General features: G+C 43.1%; 1 protein-coding gene across 2 annotated transcripts in view; it reads left to right on the top strand.

Moving 5' to 3' along the window:
* Positions 1-21,215, top strand: part of PRIMA1 (proline rich membrane anchor 1) — a 76,578-nt gene that overhangs the window by 47,429 nt on the left and 7,934 nt on the right. The window contains exons 4-5 of one of the 2 annotated variants that reach the window (XM_070753428.1): positions 2,955-3,081; positions 18,354-18,882. In XM_070753428.1, the coding sequence (XP_070609529.1) occupies positions 2,955-3,081; positions 18,354-18,378 (152 nt within the window). In that variant the 3' untranslated portion in view covers positions 18,379-18,882. Of the gene's footprint in view, positions 1-2,954; positions 3,082-18,353; positions 18,883-21,215 lie in introns of those variants that run through there. The other variant, XM_070753419.1, reaches the window with a different exon arrangement.

The raw sequence follows: 21,215 nt of genomic DNA on the forward strand, positions 1-21,215 counted from the left end.
TTTTGGGCCATGGCAACTTCCAGGAATATCTTCTGTAGAAGATGCCACGGTCATTCACTGTCCTCTTAATAGACCATATATATTTGAATTTCAAAAGTGTAATTGGTCTGAACAACTAGTAAAAATAAATGGAAAATGGACTAACTTTATAAGGAGAAAACTACTTTTTATGTATGCTACAAAAAAATAAAATATATTTAACAGTACAAGTAGTTTGGGGTTTACAACAGTTCATTTAGTGATTATTCAAAGTTACAAAGGCACTGAAATAAGTTACTCATGACTGTTTTTCACACTTAGGACCACTGCAGCATCCCCCATGCGCAAAAATTATAATCAAAATTCAGATGCTTAGCAACTGACTCATATTTATGATGGTTGCAGTGTCCTAGGATCATGTGATCTTTTTTTGGTGACCTGACAAGCAAAGTCAATGGGGAAGCCAGATTCACTTAACAATCTTGTTACTAATTTAACAATTGCAATGATTCACTTAGCAACAGTAGCAAGGAAATGAATAAAATGGGACAAAATTCACTTCACAACTGTGTTTCTTAGTAACATAAATTTTGGGCTCACTTGTGATTGTAAGTCAATTAAAGTAATCTCCCGAAGATACTATTCCTGAAAAGTAATTAACAACATATGTTGTTTCCCTTTAATGTTTCACAAGAAATTAAACCCTCTTTGGGAAACAAATAATATATAAATACCTTTTATACCTGTGATGGCGAACCTATGGCACGTGTTGCCACCTGTGCCATATTGGAGGGCACATGAGACTTTGCCCTGTGTCAGCTCAAGCCCGCATGCACGTCCTGGCGGGCTGATTTTTGGCTTTGGGAAAGTCTGTTTCACCCTCTGGACGCTTCAGGGAAGCTTCCCTGAAACCCCAGAGGCGGGTGGGCTACTGCCCGGACAGGGGGAACACAGTGGGGTAGTGAAAATGGAGCTCCACTCCAGAGCACCTGATTTGCACTGAAAAATGTTGAAAGAAAATGCAGGGCATCCTGCATAAGCCATGCCCACAGTGTGGTAGTAAAACTTTTGGTAGCCCTTCACTGCCTGGAGGCAAAAAGATCGCCCAATGGACAAACTGGAAGTTCAGAAAAATGCACTCCCAGTATACTGTTGTGCTGTCTTTTGCACTCCGGAGGGTTCAGGGAAGCTTCCTGAAGCCCCGGAGTGCAAAAAACAGCACAATGGGCAAACCGGAAGTGCATTTTAGATCACCTACCAGGCTTTAGTAACACATATATGGGGGGGGGGACGTGGGGGATGTGTGCGCATGCTTGGGGAGGAGGGGAGAGGTGTGGGCATGTACATGCATGCTAGCACACACACACACAGCCTTTTGGCACGCGAACCAAAAATGCTTTACACACTCCCCTGAAAAATATTTCCCACTGAACTCAGGTTTAATTTTAAATATATAAGTTCATGAATTGGGTTTGATTGGGACAGTTTTGGATTCAAATCTCATATAAAGACCTGTAATGTGTTTTAGGCAACTAATTATATAATTGTCATAAATTGATAAGGACTAAATTCAGTAGCCGTGTTTATGCCACTTTGACCTTCATAATAGAATGAAATAGAAATAATATTTTAGTTAATACGGTATCAGTACAAATACACTTTTTAGAGCTGAACCCCTTCTTTATATATATATGGTTTGGAAATCCTAATTTCCAGGTGCTTTAAAAAGTGACTAAAAGAAAAGAACTTAACAAGAGTTTGGGGAGTAGGAAGATTATCCTCAGAATCTCTGTAAAGAAGTCTCCACATGCAGTTATTGTAACAGTGGTTGCATGATTTGACATTTATGTTTGATGTGTTTCTCTTCATTGGGTTTAATATGTTGATATAGCAGCATGATTTTACTTGGTAAATCAAAGATTGGTTGTTTGGCAGCTGCTAAGAAATGGGACTTCCATCCATATTAAGACATTTTAATTTCTGATCTTCAGGTGTTTTACGAGTTAGAGATAAACCTTTAGCTTAGTCTTCAGAGAAGGGCAGCATACTAATCTAATAAATTGAATTGAATTGAATTAGTGCCACAGCATGTGTTTCATTTGCAGAAAGCATTGGCATCTCCAGATACGTCTTGGACATGCTCTTGCTGAACCCACCAGAGCTATTGTCAATAGTTTGTATATCATGTTATGCCTGATTTGGTTAACAATAGTGAGCCACAATTCGCTAAATATACTGAGCATATTAACCCCCACCTCACCCCTCAAAAATCCAAAGTCATAAACCACAGTGGCTGGACTCATACAACACTCAAACTAAATGTTATTTACATTGAGTTGCATGGACCAGTGAGAATTTAAGATAGCTTTATAGCAGTTAGCTACTGCTGAATTCAATATAATATATAGCGAGAAAACACCATAGAGTTTATTACCTGAGGTAGTGGAGAATGTTCTATGGCAGTGATGGCGAACCTATGACACAAGTGCCACAGATGGCACGCAGAGCCAAATCTGCCGGCACGCTAGCCATTGCTTTAGCTCAGCTCCAGCACGCATGTGCACACCGGTTGATTTTTAGCTGTATGGAGTCTCTGGGAGGGCATTTTTGGCTTCCGGAGGGCCTCCGGGGGGATGGGGAAGGCATTTTTGCCCTCCTCAGGCTCCAGGGAAGCCTCTGGAGCCTGGAGAAAGTGAAAAATTGGCCTACCGGGCCCTACAGAAGGCCCCTGAGGGGACAGGGGAAGCAGTTTTTGCCCTCCCCAGGAATTGAATTATGGGCGTGGGCACTCGTGCAGGCATGATAGTGTGTGCGTATGCACTTTCGGCACCCAAGGGAAAAAAGGTTTGCCATCACTGTTCTATGGTATCAACTGACTTTCTTGGTAATTTCCTCCTTGCTCTTGGTTAATAGAGCTCCTCAGATCATAAACTTTGTGTTTGGTGGGACTCAATTAAGTGTGTTATCTTTTACAGCTCCCACCGTTCCTATTTGCCCTGCTGCAGCACCCTGGCCAAGTCCAGCTATAATCATTGCCGCATGCTGTGCCATACCGGTGTTCCTCTTTCTAGTTTTCATCATTTGCTACAAAGCCATAAAAAGGTAAGACTGTGTTAGCATACTGAAGCTTGATGCTACAAGATGAGCTGTTTCCTGAATATACCAGCATGGAGATGCTGCAGTGTTGCAGATTATGCAGTTCTTTAAAAGGAATACCATAGTTACAATTTCTGAATTTACTGATAACACACGCACACAGAAGTTTTCCCTTCCTTCCTTTCCCTTCCCTTTCTTTTCTAGCTCATAAATCTTAGACACTGTTTTCAATAATTGAAAGATCAGAATAATCAAAAATAAGAACAGAGCTATTGATTTTAGGATGACTTGAATGTACAGGAGGATAGAATGAGACCTCCTAGTCCCGAGGGAAGAAGCTGCAAGTTATTTGGGAGGAATATACAGCACCACAAGTGCCTCTAAGTAAGTGGTTCTCAACCTATGGGTCGCAACTCCGTTGGGGGTTGAACAACCCTTTCACAGGGGTCACCTAAGACCATTGGAAAACATGTATTTCCGAAGGTGTTAGGAACCGAGACATCATTCCTCTATCCATCTCCAGGTGGGTCCACCCACATGAAAATAGACTAGTGCAATGTCTATTATAGATGTCTATTATATGTCTATAATAGACTAATGCAATGTCTATAATAGACTAGTGCAATGTCAATGTCTGTATGTTTGTATCAAATGATTTTGCTGATTTTTTTTAAAATAAGGGAGAATAGCTATATCCTTACTGGGATTTGATCCTATAGGCAGAGAATTAACCTCTGGGCCACAGGATCAGATTCCTTCAGCTTTGTACCAGGGAGGGGCTATATGTTTTTTTCTGTCGGATCACCCTGGTATATTGAAGGAGCGTCACAGTTCCTATTTGCCTCTAGGCCTAACGCAGGGCCATTTCAAGGCAGTTAATTTATTCATAGCCGACAAACTATATTCTGTATGTATCACATGTTTTTGCTGAATATTTTTTAAAATTAAGGGAGACTAGGATAGCACTACTTCGGCCTTGTTCTGGCCTCATCAGCTAGCCATACCCTTACTGATATTTGATCCTGTAGCTTCTGCCTTGTAAGGCAGAGAATTAACCTCTAGGCCATGGGAACTGTTCCCTTCAGCTTTGTACCAGGGAGGGGTTATATGTTTTTTCTGTCGGATCATCCTGGTATATTGAAGGAGCGTCACAGTTCCTATTTTTGCCTTGTAAGGCAGAGAATTAACCTCTAGGCCACAGGATCTGACCCCATGGCAACCTGAGCATGCGCAGGAGCAGAATTTCCAGCACTGCACATGCATCACCATCTTGTTTTGGGCTTTTAAAGAAAATTTTAAAAATTTGCATTGCACATACATGTGTGTGCAAAGCACAAGTGCACCTATGAGGCGCAGCCACGCAGCACAGGAGGAAGTGGACCAGCAGTGAGGTAAGTTACAACCCACCCCTGAGACTTCTAATAATTTTATTATTTTATAGTTGAGGGTCACCACAACATGAGGAACTGTATTAAAGGGTTGCAGCATTAGGAAGGTTGAGAACCACTGCTCTAAGTGGTTAATACTGGCGGAAGGAAGGAGGAGAGCCCTAGCATGGGCTGCTCCAATGCGGTCTGGACTTTGTTACAGAATACTGGAACAATGTTAAGTTATGAGAGCCCCAACTTCACTGGAGTTGTATAAGAACCAGGCATAGAGGAAAAGCCTTCACTGAATTAGAAAGTGCTACCTGTGCCCTCTAACTGGAAAATCATACATTATAACTTTGTGTGCATTTATTTTTTTCCCCACTTGCACACAAAATTAGCATATGTGGGAAGTTCAAAACAAAGTAAAAGGTATGTATCTCTATCATTCAAAGCCTGCTGAGAGAAGTTAGGTTGTGATTGTTTTTTGTGGTATGTTTGACTTAAGTGAAAAGAGCATTTTACTGTTTCACTAAATTCTTCCCAAAAATGCTCCATTAAGCAGTTTCCTCAGGCTATTGGCAATAGCTTCAGTAGGCTCTATTAACTATTTGTGATTTTTAGGGAAGTAACATTTCCTCCAGTTTGATCTTTCAGTACAACAAATTAAATTGTAAAACTTGGTGTTGGTAGAATGAACTGTAATGCTTCATTTTGCATATATGGAATTCTATTTATTCCTATTCCTTTAAATTAAAGTTTCTTCTAAATGCAGAGAAACTTCTGATTTTAGCTATTTTTAACATAAAAATTAATATATAGTTCGATACTACTGTCTTACAATCTGAAATGGGACTGTCTGCTGTCCCAATTCAAGATTTCTTCACCTCATCCTGCTCTTATATACATACATTATAAACACATATTATAGTAATAGCATTTAGACTTATATAACACTTCACAGTGCTTTACAGCCCTCTCTAAGCGATTTACAGGGAGCAAGTATATTGTCCCCAACAATCTGGGTCCTCATTTTACCAATCATGGAAGGATGAAAGGTTGAGTCAACCTTGAGCCTACTGAGATTCAATCTGCCAAACTGCTGACAGCCAGTGATCAGCAGAAGTAGCTTGCAGTACTGTACTCTACCCATTGTACCACCAAGGCTCTTCAGTGGATAGGTTATTAAACTTAATGGTTTTTTTAATTGAAATCAAAATATCCACCCTGTCGATCCTACTTCAAAACACAGACACATAAAATTAAAGCCTAGAATATTTTGAATTTGGGTAGCCTTCAGAGCGGAATTAAATTTTCTTAGTAGAATTCTTGCTTATATGAAGCTTTCTATGCTTTAGCAGCCTGTTTTTAGTTGAAAAATGGGAATTGTTGCTAGTACCATTAAACAATCACTAACCTCTTTCAGGTCACCCAAATGTATATACTATTCTACATTCTTCATATCACCTTATATAGATCACATCTTATTCTGACAGAATACTGGCAGTATTAAATGTTCAGTTTGTGGTTAGTATTCAGTCTATTTCAGATGTAGTTCTATCCATTTTTTGTAGCACTTTGTCTGAAATAAAGCCAGAGATTGAACTTAATCAAGATTTAGAAAGTTTCTTGTGCACTTTGAGTTAGAGACATTAGATTATCTAAGGAATGGAGAGATATCGCTGCAGTTCAATTATTTTGCAGCAAAATTTAGTGTTATAGCCTGCCTTCAGTTGTATAGTTCTTATTCACGACAGAATATTGACTCACTTGGGTATTTATGAAGCAATTAAAACATTTTTTATTTAACAAGCCTAAAGGGTCTGAGGTGTTGAATATGTCATTCCTTCAAGGGAGTGTTGTATATAATTTGACTGTTTTCTAATGACTGTATTTGTTGAGTTGTATTCAATAATTTATGTTCTTAATATTGTGTTCAATAAGCCACTCAGAATCAGTTTAAGACTAGAGTGGCATATAAACCTAAAATAAATCTTGAGGCACTGGGGGAACAGTATGGAATGCATAAACCATGCCCAGTTGCCCAGTTCAGATTTTAGTTAAAATAACAAGAAAGACAATATTTGTAGCTCATGTCATATTGTTGGAATTCTTACAGCTTATTTTGAGGATGTACTGTACTGTACTGCACTGGAAGGAGAGTCCAACATGGGTAATTCCTCTAGTCTTATTGGTAGGGACTGAGTTTAAATTAACATATTAATGAGGTACTGCCCCCTAGCTGCCCCAGGAAGTCAGTTTTAAAAAACTCAGTCTAGTGTAGGGATGTTATGAGTTTGCTCTCCAATAAATCCAGATTTGGGTTTGTGTAAGGTTATTTATTTCATTGATTGTATGTATTATATGTATTAATGTTATCTTACTTTCCAGGTGGTGCAGGATGGGGTCTCTGCCCTCCGCGGGCACCACCCCCAACAATTTCCCCTTATAGGGCATCTTCTCTCCAAGAGAACTGTCCTGGGGAATGGGATTTCAGCCCTTGGTCACTGGCCTCCGTGGCAAAACATGGCTGCCAGCTTAAGGTGGGGGGGTCCATCTCCCCCATTAGGAGGCTGTAACCACATCTCGAGAGGAGCACAGCGGCAGAAGACAAGCCCCTCAGCTGTGTAATTGCCGTGTTGTCAAGGATTCCTCACCGCCCTGGAAAGCCCTCTGAGAGCCGCGTCACAGCTGAGCTGATAGCAAGATCGACATTTGGATAACAACCCGGAAGCGCGGAGGAGCTGAGTGGCTCCGAGAGCGTGGGAGTTGAATAGACCGAATCTCGGGAGGCAGCTGGGAATGCTGCCGGTCGGGGCCATCGTGGCTGTCATTTTGGGGCAGGCGAATTGCGCCCAGAAGGATTTGAGCACGCACACCATTTTGGCCAGAGGTTTGGCACAGAAAAAACACCTGGGGAGGCTAATGCGCAGGCGTGGTGCCCCCGGTGGACCCAAGCCGCCATTTTGGCGTGGTTTCTCCCAGGAGACAGGAGGGGCCTTGGAGGGCGAAGTTCACGCCATGCCTCTCAGCTGTTTGGCGCGAAAACACCATCTTGCACCTGCGCAGTTGTCATCCAGAGCTGATTGTCCATTCCAAGAAGAAGGAATCGTTTTGCCACTGGCTGCCAGAGACTTATTAGTCCACCTTACGGATCTGTCAGTACTATGGAAAGACAGGAACCACTGGGAGAGAGAGCTGCCCCCTCCCCCGCGGCTGCCAAACCCAAGGAGAGGGCCCACGCCAGTAGGGCAAAATCTAAGGCTTCCTCCCTCAAGGAAGCAGAAAATAAAATAAAGGCCCTTGAACAGAAACTTGAAGTAGCCTTACATCCAGTTGCCCCAAACCCCTTGGGCCTATCCCCAACAGGGCCACCATTTCAGCACACTGCCACAGCCTCTGGGCCTGGCTTCCCCCCAGACCCTCGTGAGACCAGTGGGATCTGCTACAGAAGGAGACTGGTCTCCTGACCGACATTTACACCCCCCCCCCCACCAACTTCAGCAGTCTTCTCACCTAGCCTCAGGCCTGGAAGACCTAGACCATCGAGTCACCCCATGCACAGCAGTACTATTTCTCCAAGGGGCATCCACCCTCCAGCCACGTTTACGCCCACTGCTGCGGGATTGCGGTCTCAACCTGATACCGGGCAAGGTCTACCCCATGCCCTACAGGACATGATAACAAACGCCTATTCCCAAGGCATGGCGACGGGGGCGCAACAGCATACTTCCCAATACCTCCGCCAAATCCAGTCCAGAGACCTGTGGACAGCACCACCGCCCCCTTCAGGATTAGAGGCCTTGGCAGAGGAACCACCTCCGGAGGAGGACAGCGACAGGGACTATGACTTATCAGAAGATGAGACAGCTCCTGAACAACTGCCATTTTCCGGTCTAAACACATCTAATGTCCAGTTAGAGTCTTCGGGTGGCTTTGGCGGCGTCCTTCAATAGGGTGTCAATCATGTAGATCCAAGAGATGTAGGCAAGGCTGGGGCCTGAGGATGCCCGCTGGAGACAGGACCTGAACAAGTTAATGGCCATGGCAGAATTTTCCGCTGATGCCACTTTAAATGCAGCAAAGTTCTCCTCCAGGGGCATGGCAGCCACGCTGTCTTAGCGACGCCTTCTCTGGTTTCGTAATTAGCAGGCGGACATGAAGTTGAAATGGAACCTGGCTTCAGCTCCATTTCAGGGATCCGACCTGTTTGGGGAGGCACTAGAACCCGTCCTTATAGAAGACAAGAATAAACAGAAGGTCCTCCCTAGGACTCACAGACGGCAGGAACGCCACGCTACCTCTTACTTCCGAAGGCAGCCCTTTCATTGGGAGTCTTCCTTAGGCATAACCCAGCAACCGAGGTCATATTCCCCGGGTCATTACAACCAACTCCCCTTCCAAGGTGATAGATCCAGCTTTCAAGACAAAGCTAGAAACCATCAACAGTCAAGATGCCCCTTCAGAGGCTCCAACCAGAGAGGCTGCAGGCATAACAAGTGACTCCTCCGGGGCACTCCCCATAGGAGGCAAACTTCAGTCCTTCAGTGCCTCCTGGGAGACTACATCTTCAGACAAGTGGGCTCTAGCCACAGTGTCACAAGGACTGCGGTTGGAATTTATTCAAACCCCACCCAACTGTTTTCTTCAATGCCCCGTAACTATAGATCCCCAGAAACGGGGGATCCTGAACCAGGAAATTTCCCATCTTTTAGACATTCATGCAATCGAGAAGGTACCACTACAACTAGAAGGCATGGGGTTCTATTCAATAGTCTTCCTCATTCCCAAGGCATCGGGGGCTTCAGACTAATCTTAAACTTGAAACAACTAAACATCTTCATTCGATACAGAAGGTTCTAGATGCACTTCCTACCGCTCCATCTTACCCTCAATTTCAGACCGGGACTTGCTTACGTCAATAGACCTAAAAGAAGCGTACCTGCACGTTCCAATCCACCAGGCATATCGAAAGTTTCTCCGCTTCTGTCTGGAAGGAACACATTGCCAATACAGGGCAATGCCCTTTGGTGTATCGTCTGCCCCACGGACATTCACAAAGTTGCTGGACGTCCTCATGAGCAGTCTCCGCTCCCAGTCCATACAGTTGATGGCCTACTTGGGCGACATAATTATATTGTCCAAGTCCCCACCAAGGACCAAAGAGAACCTACAACGTACTATACAGACACTACAAGAACATGGATTCACCATCAATCTACCCAAGAGCCAATTGTCTCCCACTACAAGCCTCTTGCATCTGGGCTCAATCATTAACACAATCTCAGGTACCGTTTCCCTCTCTCCAGAGAGGCAAGCCAACATCAGCCAGATGGTATCCAGTTTACGACAATGATGCAGAGTACCACTTTCCCTCCTATCAAAGCTGCTCGGGACCTTAGTCTCGTGTATAGACATTGTGCCATGGGCTCGCCATCATATCCAAACTCTTCAGTGGTTCCTACTACCTTTCCAGAAGGCAAGGATCAGCCACTCACACAAACTAGTCCCCCTAAGCAGGGGGGTTCGAAACTCTCTCAGATGGTGGATTTCTCCAGCGCTATACCGGGGATCCTCATTTTGGAACCAAGACCATGTTATGATCACAACGGATGCGAGCCTGACGGGCTGGGGAGCGCACGTAAGCTCCCAGATGGCGCAGGGAATCTGTTCACATGCAGACTTAAATTCAGTCAACATCAACTTCTTGGAGCTCAGGGCAGTCTTCCTGGCCCTCCAGGCAGTTGCAGCAATGATAAAAGACAGGCATGTCCTAGTACTTATGGACAATGTTGCAACCAGGGCCCACCTGAATCACCAGGGAGAGACGAAGTCCTGCAGACTCATGCAGGAGGCGTCTGCCTTATTCTGATGGGCCGAGACGCACCTAGCATCCCTGTCAGCGGAACACATAGCTGGAACTTGCAATGCAATATCCAGGCCCACTGGCTGAGCAGGGCAACCTTGGATCCAGCAGAATGGCAACTGGAACCAGAACTATTTCAGAGGCTGGTCTACCGATATGGCAACCCCAAGGTAGATTTCAAGGTTTTTCTCCTGGTTCCCATCACCAGGAGCGGAGAGGATCAACGCCCTGCGCTCACCTTGGCCCCAATGCCTACTGTACGCCTTTCCGCCAACATGCCTCATTACGAAAGTTGTGGACAAGATTCTGGCAGAACGGGCCGAGGTTCTACTGGTAGCGCCCCACTGGCCGCGCCGTCCTTGATTCTCCAACCTAATGGAGCTGTCGATTTCCCTTCTGTGGAGGATTCCAGATCAACTGGTAGCCCTCAGCCAAGGGTTCGTTCTCCACCCAGAGCCTCAGTGGTTCCAGTTAACCGTCTGGCACTTGAAGGGAACAGATTGAGAAGCCATCAACTTCCGGACAAGGTGATCTACACTATGCAGGCTGCCCGACGCCCATCTACAATGAGGATTTAGCAGGCGACATGGTCCACCTTCTGCAAGTTCTGTACAAAACGACAGATTGTTCCACAAGATGCCACCTTGATTCCAATCCTGGAATTTCTCCAAACCGGTCTGGAAAAAGGACTGGCTCCAAATACCTTAAAGAGACAAGTGGCGGCCCTATCCACAATCCTGAAGGCTGAGGATGGCCGTTCCCTAGCCCACCACCCGTGGATCAAGGACTTCCTTCGAGGGGCTTCTAACAAACACCCTCCTCCAGTTCGCCGGTTCCCTACATGGGACCTCTCACTTGTCCCACAAGCCCTCACTGGACCACCATTTGAGCCATTGCATACAGTCTCTCTCCGTTTCTTAACTATTAAAACAGTCCTCCTCATAGCTATAACCTGGGCCCGCAGGGTATCAGAGCTGTCAGCTCTCTCGGTCAGATCAGACCTTTGCATCTTCCAACCGGATAGAGTCAATCTATATCTAGATCCGACCTTTATGCAGAAGGTCAATACATTATTCCATAGGAGACAAGACCTCATAATACCGTACTTTTGTACGCATGGTAGCCACCCATCAGAACTTAGGTGGCACAAAGTAGATGCCCGCAGGGCATTGAAGATTTATATTAGACGGACTAAAACCCTCAGGAAATCCGAGGCACTGTTTGTCTCCTTTTCTCAGACTAAGATGGGACTCAAGGTTTCACCACAGACACTTAGCCGTTGGCTTCGCAGCTGTATAATGGAAGCCTTCTCCCTTCCATGGAATTTAAACTTGGGTATATCCCATGTTGGACTCTCCTTCCAGTGCAGTGGAGAAGAACCGTTTTACCTACCTGAACGGTCTTCTCGATGCACTGGAAGGAGAGTCCAAACCCTCCCGGCCAGTTGGCCCCGGGGGCGAATATTCATTCCAGTTCAGTTGACAGTTACAAGTTACTATTGTTGAATAAATGTTGTTTAGTTTACCTATTCTATTGCCTTCGTTTTTTAAAACTGACTTCCTGGGGCAGGGAGGGGGCGGTACCTCATTAATATCAGTCCCTACCAATAAGACTAGAGGAATTACCCATGTTGGACTCTCCTTCCAGTGCATCGAGAAGACAGTTCAGGTAGGTACAATGGTTCTTACCTTGCTATGTAGCATAATCAGTGCAGGAATTTTTAGAGACATGACCTTATCTAGGTCCTCAGCAGTCTGGATTCAGGCCCGGCTACAGCACGGAAACTGCTTTGGTCGCGTTGATGGATGATCTCTGGCGGGCCCGGGACAGGGGCTTGTCCTCTGTCCTGGTGCTCCTTGACCTCTCAGCGGCTTTCGATACCATCGACCATGGGGTTGGGAGTGGGAGGCACTGTTCTTCAGTGGTTCTCCTCCTACCTCTCCGGTCGGTCGCAGTCGGTGTTAGTGGGGGGTCAGAGGTCGACCCCGAGGTTTCTCCCTTGTGGGGTGCCTCAGGGGTCGGTCCTCTCCCCCCTGCTATTTAATATCTACATGAAACCGCTGGGTGAGATCATCCAAGGGCATGGGGTGAGGTATCATCAATATGCCGATGATACCCAGTTGTACATCTCCACCCCATGTCCAGTCAACGAAGCAGTGGAAGTGATGTGCCGGTGCCTGGAGGCTGTTGGGGCCTGGATGGGTGTCAACAAACTCAAACTCAACCCAGACAAGACGGAGTGGCTGTGGGTTTTGCCTCCCAAGGACAATTCTATCTGTCCGTCCATTACCCTGGGGGGGGGAATTATTAACCCCCTCAGAGAGGGTCCGCAACTTGGGCGTCCTCCTCGATCCACAGCTCACATTAGAAAAACACCTTTCAGCTGTGGCGAGGGGGGCGTTTGCCCAGGTTCGCTTGGTGCGCCAGTTGCGGCCCTATTTGGACCGGGAGTCATTGCTCACAGTCACTCATGCCCTCATCACCTCGAGGCTCGACTACTGTAACGCTCTCTACATGGGGCTACCTTTGAAAAGTGTTCGGAAACTTCAGATCGTGCAGAATGCAGCTGCGAGAGCAATTATGGGCTTCTCCAAGTATGCCCATATCACTCCAACACTCTGCAGTCTGCATTGGCTGCCGATCAGTTTCCGGTCACAATTCAAGGTGTTGGTTATGACCTATAAAGCCCTTCATGGCACCGGACCAGAATATCTTCGGGACCGCCTCCTGCCGCACGAATCCCAGCGACCGGTTAGGTCCCATAGAGTTGGCCTTCTCCGGGTCCCATCGACTAAACAATGTCGTCTGGCGGGACCCAGGGGAAGAGCCTTCTCTGTGGGGGCCCCGACCCTCTGGAACCAGCTCACCCCTGAGATTAGGATTGCCCCCACCCTCCCTGCCTTTCGTAAACTCCTTAAGACCCACCTTTGCCGTCAGGCATGGGGGAACTAAAACACCTCCCCCTTGCCCATGTTGTTTTGTTGATTGATTGACTGTGTGCCTGTTTTTTATATATACTGTACTGTTTTTATGAGATTATTAATTTAAATTGCAACTAGATGGGTGGGCATTGGATTTGGTATTATGTACTGTACTGTTTTTTTATTTATTTATTATTATTGTTGTGAGCCGCCCTGAGTTTGCGGAGAGGGGCGGCATATAAATCCAATAAACCTAAACCTATTGTTTGGTGCAATTGTATATTCTTATTATCTTGCCTACTTTACCTGTTCTTAGACGGAAAAGTCCTGTGGTTAGGTTTTGTTTTTTGCAAGTGACTTGCAGATGCCTTGTTTTATTTATTTTATTTTGTTTATTTATTTTGTCAAGTATGTAATTGTAATATACATATATGTATATAACATTGTTTATATATATAAAATGGGTACTGATAAGAGGGAACAATTGGACAAGGATGGTAGGCACGCTGGTACACTTATACATGCCCCTTACTGATTTCTTAGGAATTGGGTGAGGTCAACAGTGGACAGTCTAAGAGTAAAGTTTTTGGGGTTTTGTGACAAAACCACAGAGTTAGATAGTGCAGTGATTTTCAACCTTTTTTGAGCCTCGGCACACTTTTTACATTTACGAAACCCTGGGGCACATTGAGCGGGGGGAGGGTGGGGGCTAAAAAAAGTTTGGACAAAAAATCCTCTCTCTCTCTTCCTCCCTTTCGCTCTATTTCTCTCTCCCTCCCTCTTTCTCTCCCTTCCTTCCTCTTTCTTTCTCTCTCCATCCCTCTTTCTTTCTCTTCCTTCCTTCCTCTCTTTTTTACTCTCTTTCTCTCTCCCTCCCTACATCCCTCTATGTCTTTCTCTCTCTCTCTCTCTCCTTCCCTCCCTCTCTCTCTCTTGCTTTCTTTCCCTCTTTCTCTCTCTTTCTTTCTCTTGTTCTTTCTCTCTTGCTTTCTTTCTCTCTTGTTCTCTCTCTCTCGCTCTTTCTCTCTTGCTTGCTTTCTCTCTCTCTTTCTTTCTTTCTCTCTCTTGCTTTCTTTCTGTCTTTCTTTCTCTCTCTCTTGGTTTCTTTCTCTCTGAGCTTCGCGGCACACCTGACCATGTCTCGCGGCACACTAGTGTGCCACGGCACAGTGGTTGAAAAACACTGAGATAGTGAGCTCCAGGCATTAACCATTTCGTATTTTCTAGTCAAGTTTGGGGCGGTTCACTTTGAGTTTGTATCTGTTGTGTATTGTATCTCATGTATTGTTCTCGTTGAAGCTGGAGTAGTCGCTGACAGGTAGAACATTGTAGCAGGTAATTTTATGAGCTATGCTTAAGTCATGCCGAAGGACCAGGATTTCAAGTCTGGTTGTGTAAGATAGTCTGTTGTGAGTAGAGGAATGGAGGCCTCTTCCAGTAAAGTATTTCTGGACACTTTCTAATAGAAACATAGAAACATAGAAGACTGACGGCAGAAAAAGACCTCTTGGTCCATCTAGTCTGCCCTTATACTATTTCCTGTATTTTATCTTACAATGGATATATGTTTATCCCAGCCATGTTTAAATTCGGTTACTGTGGATTTACCAACCACGTCTGCTGGAAGTTTGTTCCAAGGATCTACTACTCTTTCAGTAAAATAATATTTTCTCATGTTGCCTTTGATCTTTCCCCCAACTAACTTCAGATTGTGTCCCCTTGTTCTTGTGTTCACTTTCCTATTAAAAACACTTCCCTCCTGAACCCTATTTAACCCTTTAACATATTTAAATGTTTCGATCATGTCCCCCCTTTTCCTTCTGTCTTCCAGACTATACAGATTGAGTTCATTTAGTCTTGCCTGAGACGTTTTATACTTAAGACCTTCCACCATTCTTGTAGCCTGTCTTTGGACCCGTTCAATTTTGTCAATATCTTTTTGTAGGTGAGGTCTCCAGAACTGAACACAGTACTCCAAATGTGGTCTCACCAGCGCTCTGTATAAGGGGATCACAATCTCCCTCTTCCTGCTTGTTATACCTCTAGCTATGCAGCCAAGCATCCTACTTGCCTTTCCTACCGCCTGACCACACTGCTCACCCATTTTGAGACTGTCAGAAATCACTACCCCTAAATCCTTCTCTTCTGAAGTTTTTGCTAACACAGAACTGCCAATGCAATACTCAGATTGAGGATTCCTTTCCCCAAGTGCATTATTTTACATTTGGAAACATTAAACTGCAGTTTCCATTGCTTTGACCATTTATCTAGTAAAGCTAAATCATTTACCATATTACAACCCCTCCAGGAATATCAACCCTATTGCACACTTTAGAGTCATCGGCAAATAGGCAAACCTCCCCTACCAGACCTTCCCCTATGTCACTCACAAACATATTAAAAAGAATAGGACCCAGAACAGACCCTTGTGGCACACCGCTTGTAACCTGTCTCTGCTCAGAATACTCGCCATTAACAATAACTCTCTGATGTCTATGCTTCAGCCATCTTGAAATCCACTGAACTATCCAGGGATTAAGTCCAATCTTCACTAATTTATCCATCAGCTCTTTATGTGGAACCGTATCAAAGGCTTTGCTGAAGTCCAGATAGGCAATATCCACGGCACCACCTTGATCCAACACCTTTGTGACATAGTCAAAGAAATCAATGAGATTAGTCTGACATGATTTGCCTTCAGTAAAGCCATGCTGATTTCGGTCCAATAAGTTATTGTTTTTTAGGTGCTGATTTATCCTCTTTTTGAGTAGAGTCTCCATCATTTTAACTACAACTGATGTCAAGCTAACTGGCCTGTAGTTACCAGCCTCTTCTCTACTGCCCTTCTTGTGGATAGGCACAACACTGGCCATTCTCCAATCCTCAGGAACATCTCCTGTTAACAGGGATTGGTTAAACAAATCAGTCAGGGGGGTAGCAATGACAGATCTGAGTTCTTTAAGAACTCTGGGGTGGATGACATCTGGACCCATTGCCTTATTTATCTTTAATCGTTCAAGTTCTTCTAAGACATCGGCTTCTAAGATCACTGGAGCTGAATCCGTACAGCTGGAAGCAATGCTATATCCCCCTATAGTATTATTTTGTAAGGTGTCTTTTGAGAAAACTGAACAGAAGTAGCTATTGAAATGGTCAGCGATTTCCTTGTTCCCATCAATGCATGTATTATTCCCGGTACTAAGCTTTGTGATGCTGCAGTTTTTCTTCTTCCTATCACTAATATATCTGAAGAAAGTTTTATCCCCCTTCTTTACAGATTTTGCAATTTCTTCCTCTTTTGAGGCTTTAGCAGCATATATTATCTGTTTCGCCTCCTTCTGTCTCATTTTATACACCTCTCTATCAGCTATACTTCCAGACTCTTTATACCTCCTATAGGCAGCCTTTTTTTCATTGACTATAGCCCTTACATCATTGCTAAACCATAGCGGTTTCTTCTTCCTTTTACCTTTAGTTATTTGCTTTACATAAAGTCTTGTGGCTTTTAAGATGGCCTTTTTTAATACAGTCCACTGGGTGCTCGCTCCTGCCATTTTATCCCTCCCCTTTAATTCATTATTTAAATATTCCCCCATTGCATTAAAATTTGTTTTTCTGAAATCTAATACTTTGGTTGCAGTGTAGGATTGCTCACAATCAGTTTTTACATCAAACCACAAACATAGATGGTCACTGCAACCTAAATTTTCTCCCACCTTGACCTCTGAAACCCAATTCCCATTTGTAAAAACTAAATCTAGAATATTCTCCCCTCTAGTTGGTGTCTTAACTAGCTGTGCCAGAGCTGCTCCTGTAAAGGCCTCTACTATATTCTAATGTACAGTATTTATGTCCAATATGCAGTATGGGTTCCAGACAGATGAGCTATATTCAAGGATTGGTCTGGCAAATGTTTTGTATGCTCTGGTTAGGAGTGTGATATTACCGGAGAAGAAGCTATGTAAGATTAGGTTAACAACTCTTAAGACCTTTTTGGCAATATTATTACAATGGTCTTTGGCACTTAGGTCATTTGATATGAGTATTCCAAGATCTTTGACAGAGTGAAGGACATCTGTAAGGTCTTGTCTATTCAGCTTGTATTTGGTGTTCTGATTCTTTTTGCCAATGTGCAGGACAGAGCATTTGTTGGGTGACTTGCAGATTGCCTTGTGGGTAATATTATTTGACTGATAAGGTGGAAGTTCTGTCTTTAATTTGTGTATTAGTGGCTTCTTGTGTGATCAGTAATATTGATAGCTGTTTCAGGGAACAGTTAATTTGGAGGATGCTATTCTTTTTCTGCCACTAAATTTTAGTTCTGTTTAGGTTATTAGCTTGATAAGGAGTTAGAGGTAGTTTATTTAGGTGCCATTTGATTGTTTGAGAAGATAGAATGTTTAAGCTAATTGCTAAAATTGTGTCTTTGATTGTTTTGTAGGCCATGTGTGCCTGTTAATTCTGCTTGCTGTTGCGATCTGAAAGCAGAGTGAATAAGTTTTTAAAATGTCTGTGGAGATTCTCAGTCATCCAGGTCATGATTGTCCCCAAAGTGCTTTTTCAAGAGGCAACTGGAAAGAAGCAGGCCACCGTTCAGTCAGAGCTGAAGAAGCTTCTTGGAAGAGAAGTGAAACGTCATCAAAGAAAAACAAGAAAATCCAGTTGCCTCTTGAAAAAGCATGTTGGGGAATTTTAAAAATGCTTGATTTAAAAAATATTATAAAGAAAAAATCTATGTATAATTAAATTTGTCCCGCATTTTGTGAAGTAGGGTTGGGGTTTTTTAATACAACACATCATAAAATTCAGCTTAAGTGTCTTGTTATGGCATTAGTACCATATTGGAACCATACTTTCGTCTTATTTTAAAATTTAGGGTTTGGATAATACTCTGCTTCAGATTATTTTTAACCTAATAAGAATCAGTTTTCTCTTGTCTGAGAAATTTAGAATAACTTTTTGGTTTTGCTCTTCTACCTTGCCTTTATGTTACTAAAGACACATCTTAAGCAAAATGATCTAAAATTGGCTCATGTATTTATTTATCTAATCCCACTTTAATAATTTTTATAAATAATTCAATATAGTGAATACACATACCCCTTCCTTCTATTTGTCCCACAGAAACAAGCAAACTGGGTTCGGCTGAGAGCGAATGATGGTCCAAGGTCACCCACAAGCTTTCATGTTTAAGACAGAACTACAATTCACAGTCTCCTGTTTTCCATTAAATTCATATTTTAAACAGATAATACAATCTGCTATCTGTATAACAAATGAGTATCCTCCTAATCCTCTAAGGCAGGGATCCCCAACCTTCAGTAATGAATCAGCTGCAAAGCTGATGGTGAGCAAAACTGAAACCATACCCTCCTCCCAGTCCATGGCAAAATTGTCTTCCAGGAAAACCAGTCCCTGGTGCCAAAAAAGATTGGGAACTGCTGCTCCAAGATGCAGAAAATGTTTTTGTGCCAGGTGGTCACATACAGTGCAAACCTTACGTTGAAAATACTGGTGATCTAGCTTTTCGTAATGAAGTTATTATACATGCAATAGCCTTCTTCAAATCTGTTATAATTTAATGTCTTTCTGTAACTCATCTATTGTTCTGTTAATCAGTTTGTCATATAAAATTAAGTAAAACAAAAAAAAAGGTGAAGTTGATTTATCAATTTTTTGTTTACTCAAGAGGCAAAGCCTATTTGATGGTTAAGTTGGTCTTTTGGTCCTTCAAAGGTCAAAAGCCAGTGATTCTTAGTGGATTTAGCAACTAACAAAAGGAGAGTCTCTCTTTTCCTTTAAAGGGAAAGGCAACATTTCCCCCCTCATCCTTTCCTTCCCCTTGCCCTTCACCTATCTTCTGCTGCCAACCTTATTTTCCTTGAAAAGTTGCAACATAACTTGGTTGATACTTGGGATATCACAGCTGTAGGCTAGAAAGCAATGGTATTGCTGCCCAGAGGAAAGGAAAGGTCCATTTAGTTTTCTTTACTTTTTTATTCCTTTCTACTAACAGAATTCCAAGCATACCATACCATACAAGTATGGGTAGTGTTCATTATAAATGTGTTATCTTCTACGTAATCATTCATTGAAAAGCCAGAGAGAATCTCAGTTGTGACCTGGCAATCTGTTAATTAGTTTCTCATTGCAGAACCTTAGAATTACTGAAATTCAGAACCAACCCTCTTGTTTTCACCCATTGAATTAAAGTCAATCAGTGTTAATGCTTGAGAATAGAAACAATTATGTCTAAAAAAGAACAGCACACAAATTATATGATAAAAAAATTTCACATGCCAGGCAGAAAATAGCCCTCTAAAATTGTGAAGATTCTTTACTTTCTTTTTTGATAGACTAGTTATAATGTTATTAAGCATTATTTTTGTTTAAAAGAACTATGAATAAAGTAAGGCAAGCTTGTAATTTTTGTATGAGCACAGACATCTGGGTAAGATAATACAGTTACATCTTTTTGCCCTTGGGTATTATAATCCCACAATTCTCGAGGGCACTACTATACAATGAGAAAACTGGCCCTGCTCCATAGTGAAGCTCATCATTCTATTTTAGGCCTCAATATGCTGTCAAATCTTTATCTGATGTCTGTACAGATCGTGATAGTCCAACTTGTAGTGTCTTTTTATGCTCTTGGAGACATATAGACTGAAAAATAAAAACTCGGGAGTGTTTGGCTTGTTTTCAGACACAATAAAGTATGTGGTAATGTATTACCATATATAAAGGCTGCTTCTCATAAACTCTATGAGAGATAGTGCTCATTTTCCTTCAGAGGTACACATTTAAAAAGTATAATTCCAGGGCTCCTCTTTTTAAAAAAATAAATTTTATTGATTTTTATAATATAAACGAAGACACACAACACAAAATAGTGCACAGTGATATGTTTTCCGCCACCCAACAACAATAATTTGGTCCCTCCACCAAATGAGAGTGTACTAATTTATAAAAGTTTAAAACCAGGAACATCAACATATTTACAAAGTGTAGAGTGATTCCAATTTGTTCTTTATGGCTCGGTCTCGAATTCTACTAGCCATAAAACCTCTGACCCTGTTCCATCTTCCCATCAGTTTTTTCACTTTATTTTCATCAATTGTATTTATTTTAATTTCCATAATTTCAAATTGAATGTATTCCACCATGTACCGATACCAGTTTTGTATTGTCCATTTTGTTGCATCCTTCCAACCTAAAATTATTACCGCTTGGTGTTCTGTCTGGGTTTTCCCAGACCTCAACACCAACTGAGAAAACAGCCAGACACTCTGGTAAAAGCCAAAAGTATTTTATAGCTGGAAAAAATAAGCACAAAGGAAAACCTGTCTTCACAACAGACAGGCTATAATACGTTACAGCAGGGTCCTGATGTCCAGTCAATACCACAAGCTTCTTGCTGGCACCCCCCCCCCCAAGGTTTCAATAGTCCAAGGCACAAACCAGGATTGTAAGCCACCAAAGTTCACAGACAGGTCTCACGAATCTCCAAGATAAAACTCCACAAGCCAGGAAGGGTGGGTCCGCCTTTTATCCTTTCCCAAGAGCACCACACCCAAACCCAGCTGTGACCTCTAATGCTGGAAATACTTAGCCAATTGAGTCTGTCTCTGATTAGCTCTCCTTTGTCGCATGTCTATGATGTCTTGAGCATTTTCCCCTAAGGAATCCAGGCTGCTTGCTGGGGAGAGCTCCCCCTGGTGGGACTCTGGCTGTCCTTCTTCTCCAGCCTGGGATTCCTCTTCCTCGTCCGTCTGCACCTCCTGTTCCTCAGCCTCTCCCTCTGAGCTGGAAACCGACAGAAGGTCAGCCATTCCCGGAGGGGTCCCAGACTGAACCACAACACTTGGGCACTTTTTATAGCTGCTTCTTTAATTTCTCTGAAGTCACCCATATCCCTCCTCATTAGTATGCTATCTCCTTTGTAATCACCTATTTTATATTCAGCATCCTATTAATCTCATCTTG

This window comes from Erythrolamprus reginae, chromosome 1 (assembly GCF_031021105.1).
Source record: "Erythrolamprus reginae isolate rEryReg1 chromosome 1, rEryReg1.hap1, whole genome shotgun sequence".
In the NCBI taxonomy this organism is placed as follows: Eukaryota; Metazoa; Chordata; class Lepidosauria; order Squamata; family Dipsadidae; genus Erythrolamprus; species Erythrolamprus reginae.